Genomic DNA, 6,645 nt, shown 5'->3' with positions numbered 1-6,645 from the left:
GATCTGCAATACAAAGGCTCACTTCTGAGTGAGTGCACGAGGGCCTTGCAGCCTACATTCAGATAGACAGACGTTTCAGGGACCTTCACAGTGACAGAAAGAGGAGCCAAACCTGCCAACGAAGATCCTTCTCCACCCTTCTTAAACAGAGCCCAGTCTGCCAAACTGAGAGACCATTTCAAAACAAAAAACTCATTTTTGTTGTCATAAGACAGGATTACCTAATTAAGTATGTTTCTCAAACAACAAAACAGGTCATATTGTTGCAAACTGTGTGTCTTGATTGATTGCAGTATGAACTATCAATTATCAAGAACAACATAATAAAGTAAAGTACACAGAATCATGGAAATACTTGAAATAATGCTATATGTTAGCAACTTTATTGGGGAGTTTCTTTGATATCTGGACTTCTGTGTCCATTGTTAACATGAAAATTCAAGAGCTTATATTCCTCTTTAGATTCACAGAGATTAATAGAATTGACTTAAAATTTCAAGTACTTCTAAAAAGAAATTTCAGCATTGTATATGTTAAGCACACTTGGTTTTTTAAAATGTTTTTCTACTAAACTCAGAATATATTTTTTTTTGTAAAAATAGGTGCTTTTTGAAGACAAATATATTTGTGTCCTTGAGTGACCTCAAATTTGCAATCCTCCTGCCTCAGCAACTTCAGTACCACGATTACTGTTGTGTGCCACCACATGCAGCTAAACATTTGCTCACTTTTGGGGTGTTTAGTTCTTACAATGATATTTGCTTTAAGTACAACAGCTATTATATAGTGGTGATTGAGTTTATGTATATTCATAGCTTGTGATATGACCTACCTTGCATCTTAACATATTATTCTTACATTTTTATGTTGCAGATATTTTTAGCTTATAGGAGGAACTTCCTTTTACAGCACTGCTTAAGTATAAAGGCATTATATTTAAATGTGAATGAAGGCCAATTGTCAGTTATATATCCTGATATTAATTTGTTACATATGCTGTAATAAAAAAAAAAACCAACATGTGTCTTTTGCAAACAATGTCTCCCCTTTATACAGCTGTCTGTGCATCTCTCACAGTCAAGGGAAGAACAGTCCAAACAAGATCCAAGTCACTGAGGCCAGTAGACTGAGGCGCAATCAAGCTGCTGTTAAGAATAAACTAACTCAACTATAAATGCTCAAAAGCTGTATAAGGGAGTAGTCGTTGAATCCACTAGGGCTTCAGTTTTATTGCCTTCACCTATAAAAGCAGGGTTGTTGCAAGTTTAAGTGAATATATACACATATATGAATATGTACTTAAAATATATACTGTATGTATATTCACTTAAGGCATAGTATGTAAGAATGTTTCTTAACTTGATATCTATATAATATATATATATATACAAGAACACTTTAGAGATGTTTTGTCAGATAGCAAATGCTATTTAAATATTAACTTTCACACTGCCTTATCATTTCCACCTTTAAATTATTACTAATAAGTTAAGTGATCCGATGGTTCAAAGATGACAGCAAAAAGATTCCCTTAAGGAGTAGAGCAAACACAACATGAGAAGCCCTAGAGCAGTACACCGCGCATCAGGCAGGCTGATCAGTTCCGGAACCCACGGCCAGCACTTCACAGAACTAGTGGAGGGACTGTCAGTTGGGTTATGTTTTAGGCATGATGGATTGTTATGTTCCAGGGACAAGAGTGACGAGAGTTACAGCTCCTGCTGCCACCTATCACCAAACCACAGTCTTGGGGGAAAAAAGAAAGGAGTATAAGTTTATATCAATCAAAACAGCGGATTGCCAGCTTTACAAGGACAGAGATTCGCCTGTTGGCTCATTGCTGTGTTCACAGTCCTGGGAAGTGTCTGTGTAAAGACCTGCGTAAGTCTAATGAGTGAAAGCCTTTCTCTCTCTCCTTCTGATGGGAGTAGTATGAAAAGAAACACAAACGGCGTGTGTTTTTACGTGGGGGATTTCTGAGCCAGACAAGGCTGGGTAGGCACGGCTCTAAGGGCAGCATATGCAGGAGAGGAGTGTGGGCAATTTAGTAAGCATTCCAGCCGCTGTAGAGCTGACTCAACACTCACAGGAATGTGGGCTGTGCAGTGGTGCCACACTTATCTCGGATCCTTATGGATGCCTCACATTTGAGTACAGGTACCTTGTCCAGCGTCTTCCTAACTTTACTCTGCTTACATATTTTTCCCTCAAACATTTTCAGAAACCTTTGACCCGTGACACAGCATCAAAAAGAACTTGAGAGAAACCTTTTGCAAACATAGAGCTTATTTTTAAGCTTTGAGCGATGAAAATAATTGGTTTGCCACCATTCATTTCACAGCTGGGGTGGACTATGTAACATTGCTTAAAATTTAGTTGGAGATCTCAGATTACTATAACACTATTAGAACTGTGTCTGACATCAAATCTAAATACATATTCTTTTCTATTTTCATGCCAAACCTTTTTTTTTTCCTTTTGAAACAGAAACACCCCTTTTTACAGCACAGGCAAGTGGAAGATTCAAACTCATTAATACACATTCTAAGTTTTCCTAATTATCTCCGTACTGAAAGCTGAGAGGTTATTAGTCACTCTTGGCTGAGCCACACTGCAACCTACTTGGTCTTCTAAATACAACCAAACAGCAAACACCCCCAGAGTACATTATTAATCAATTAGATGTAATTTCTAAGACTGGCTTCCATCATCTCATTTAACTTTGAAGCTTTTAGACATTAATTAATCATAACCTGTCAAAAAGCCACCGTGGGTTTATATGGTGCATTACCACACCAGCCTGACCCCAGATTCTGGGCCTGGGAGGAAAAAAATGTGAGCTGTGGGAGAAATATGGTGAAAAAAACACATCAGTAAATGGAGAACATAATTAGGCCTAATGTAACTAGAGGGAGAATTCTGATTTATTTTATTCCAAGATGTTGTTTCTATATTTAAGCTCTGTGTAGAAAAAGGGGTTGTTAGAGTCAGAATGCCATTGAAGGTGTTATAGTTTCACGTGGCCCTGGGACTCAGAGGGTAAACAGTTAAGTTATTGCACAGTTACAAACATTTAGATAACACGGGGTCTGATTATCGTTAATACACATAGCGTTTAAGGCTAGCCAGCACTGGAAAGCAATCATTTCCAAGACAGTGACCAAATATCTTAGCACAGTGTCACCTGTTGGAGCCGACAGAAAGGACTTCTCATGTCAAAACGTGTTCGTGGGATGTTTTCACATTTGCCAGCTTCCTCTCACTTATATGCTGGACAGAGGCACTTTAAGAGCTGTGGCCTTGAGTGTCTGAAGTACAACACATGGAATTTCAGCCGCCACTGGTAAACATGGCAAGGAAGTACAATGAAACTGCATTAAAAAAAAAAAAAAAAGGAAACAGACCATTAAACCAAAAAGTTGTAAAAATCACTGCTTTCTGAACTGAAAGCTTCCATAGAAGAACAGAAAAATAAGTAGCTGTCACTCGTCGAGGTTAAGTGACTACTACCCGTTTCTGATGTTAAGCTAGAGTGGTTTTGCTGTTTGACCTCTTAAAGGTTTAAATTATTGATGAGTTAAATATTTTGAGATATTTCTGAGTAACAGTTCAAAGTCTTGAACTTTAGATATAGGTTCCAAGCAGTCCAGAAAACTAAAATGTCAAGTAAAATATGTTGGAAGAGTTTAGAAAAGTGCATAAAAATTAAAAGACCGAAAACAAGACCACCTCGTTTAAAACGTGTAAAAATAAATTGCATCCATTTTTTCCAGGTTCCAACACTTCTTCCTTCCCCTCCCCCACCTCCTCAATCTCAGTTCGTTGGGACATACTGCACCCGCCACAACACGTTGGACAGTAGGTCCTGGTACACACTAAGAAATAGCCAGCCAGGTAAATACATTAAGGTGACGAGGCCCATGAAGTTAAGTGGATAGTGAGAGTAGTCCCAGGAACAGGCCCCACACATGCGAAGTCCCAGACCCCAAGAAAACTCCCACGCGTAGATAAAGATCACATAGATGGGCACCCGCTTCCACGTGCCCCAGCCACGGCTGTAGTGAAGGTGGAAGTAGAGTTTTTCCACCACGAAACTACAGCTGCCGTACATGAAGAAAGACCAGAGTGATGTGTGGCCACTGCTAACCCCGTCCCCCTGCCCCAGCACGTTGAAGAAAAAGGTGAAGAAGATCTCATCCAGAAAGCCATGCATCCCGAAGAAAAGGAAGCGGAGGAGGTCGGGCAGTCCCTGGCTAGGGGTTGCTTCTGTGCCCCTTGAGCCACAGGGTCTTCCTCGTTGGTCGCCAGCCTCCAAAAGAATCCTGGAGTCCGGAGCTGCGGGTAGCACGTCCCTGGTTTGCTGCTCGCGCCGCCGCCGCGGGTACCGCAAACGCAGGAAGCGCTTCAGGAACACTTGTCCATGGTAGAGCGCCAGCACGTACTGCAGCGCCAGGTCGAGCGCCCCCGGCGCGGCCGCGCCCCCCGGCCCGCCGCCGCCGAGGCTGAGCCGCAGCGCTTGGCCCGCCAGGGTCTGCAGCCCCACGTGCGCAGAGGGATAGAGGAGGAAATTGAAGAGGAAGGCGCTGGGGCAGCGCGGCCGCTGCAGGTAGAGCTGCTCCAGGGCGAAGTGGGTGAGCGAATGCAGGAGGCAGCGGTAGGGCGAAGAGAAGCCCAGCATCCGCAGGTCCAGGCTGCGGGCGAAGCGCCTGGCTGAGGACACCAGCACGTCCAGAGTGATGCCGTGCATCCCGTAGAAGTAGAGGCGCATCCAGGCGGGCAGCGCGCCGCGCTCGGCCGGAGCTTCAGGAGCGGACAGCGGCTCCGGGGAGCTGGCGGCTGCCTCGCTGCGCAGCCCGCCGGGGGGCCCCGGTCTCCGGGTCGCGCCGCCCCTCCGCGTTGGCCCTTCACTCGCCTCGTCGCTGCCCGCCATGGGATACCCGGGCTCCCGTGGCCCAGCGAACGACCCAGCCCGGCACTTCTTCCTGGCCGCCGGCCCTCCCTGGGGTCGTGCACCGATCACCGTCTCCGGGCGCCTGGGAGACGCGAGGGTCGCCCGGGACGCGAGGAGTGCCCGTGCCGTGGCCCCCCGCCGCGCCCTCCGTATCCGGTCCAGAGCGAGGTGCTGCCCGCCCGCGATCACCCTGCGAGGCCTAAGAAGTGGCACGGCCGGGCCAGGGGAGGCGATGCCGGGTCTGTGGGGAGGAGAGCCGTGGCTGGTGGCAGCCCCATCCCCTCCGCGTCTCAGCCTAGCTGCCTCTGCCGCAGGCTCTAGGAGCGTTACGCGAGCTGAGACTGCCCTTCCCCCGGCCCTTCCCATACCCCTCTCCGCCCGGCTCGACCTCTCCCGCCTTCCAGGGCCCCCGCCCCGCCCAGCCTCCGGCTCCGGGGCTCACTGGGGTCCGCTCCAAAAGGCCCGGCGCATCTCCGAGTTCCATCTGGCCATCTCTGCAGCCACCGGGCGAGTGCTGCCAGGGGGGCTCCTGATGGGTTGGTGGCGGGATTGGAGAACCCCATAACAGGTGTGAAGGCGAACAGTGGGGCATTCCCGGTATCGTGGAAACCAGGGCCAGGCCTTGGCTGGCAGAGGCAAATGGCTTGGTGCCACTAGCCGGAGGCCGGGCCCAGGACCAAACTGTGGTGCTGTATATTTAATGTTCTTATGCAAAGCCAGCTGTGTCCCAGCCACAGAGTGTTAATCGGAGACTCTATGCCTGCCTGCTCAGAGCAGCCTGTTTCTGAATGCTGCTCCTGGCCTGATCCTCTTTTTCAGTCTTCGCTTAGGCTAGTTCATCAGGGCTGAGCCTAGCAGAATTAAAAAAATAAAAAAGAAAAAAAGAAAAAGAAAAAGAAAAGAAAAAGTCCCTTCCAGAACACAACATGCGTGCTGCTACTGGCACAGACCAGAGCAGGTTTTTTTCTTCTTCTTGCAGAACTAGGTCACCTCAGAAACACGGAGTGAAATGAGCACCTGGCCTTTTTCTTTCTTCTTCTGTCTGTTCTTTTTCTTCCCCATCTCCCTGCTCCTTCCTTCAGGCCTCCTTCCCTCCCTTGTCCCCTCCTCGTCGCCTCTCCGTTCCCCTCCTCCTCCCTCCCTCTCTGTCCTCTTTCACGTAAAGGGGGTGCAGGGCTCTTAGACATAAGTTATACCATTAGCGACCCCCTCCCCCGTTCATGTCTGAGTATAAAGTAGGAAACAATTTTACTTTGCCGGGAGTTCAAGTTGGACTTGAATAAAAAGCATTGAGGAGATAATTTTGCTTCTGGAGAACAAACCTGTCTGGTAGAGCCTCCATTTCTGAAGCAACCCTGTTCCTGTGGCTTCCCCTGACTCACTCCGCCCATTTAAGGTACTATCTACTATCTGTGTAGTCTAGACATGTTACTAGAGTTAGCTAAGAGTAAAACGAGAACGCACAGTGTTCTAGTGTCGATAACCGGCACTTGTCTGAAGTCAAAGCAAGGCATTTTTTTCCAGCTTTGCTAGCAAGTTGTTTCTAGTGCTGACTTTGAAGCTGTCACTGCAAGGACAAATGTCAGGTAGCAGACTCAAAGCTGCTCTGAGGCAGTAACAGGGCTGGGTACCCAAATATCCAAACACCCAGAGGAAGAGAAGAGAAGTGCAGTAAGTTCCTCCCTGCCTCCCTC

General features: G+C 47.0%; 1 protein-coding gene across 1 annotated transcript; it reads right to left on the bottom strand.

Moving 5' to 3' along the window:
• Positions 1-352: 352 nt before the first annotated feature.
• Positions 353-6,380, bottom strand: TMEM229A (transmembrane protein 229A). Its single transcript, XM_084785177.1, has one exon. It carries the CDS (start codon positions 5,315-5,317, stop codon positions 3,815-3,817), a length of 1,503 nt encoding a protein of 500 aa, XP_084641303.1. The 5' UTR covers positions 5,318-6,380; the 3' UTR covers positions 353-3,814.
• Positions 6,381-6,645: the final 265 nt, after the last annotated feature.

Source organism: Acomys minous (assembly GCF_964271855.1).
Source record: "Acomys minous genome assembly, chromosome: 6".
NCBI lineage: Eukaryota > Metazoa > Chordata > Mammalia > Rodentia > Muridae > Acomys > Acomys minous.
Note: the sequence above shows the minus strand (reverse complement) of the source record. Positions and strands in the feature narration are given on the sequence as shown.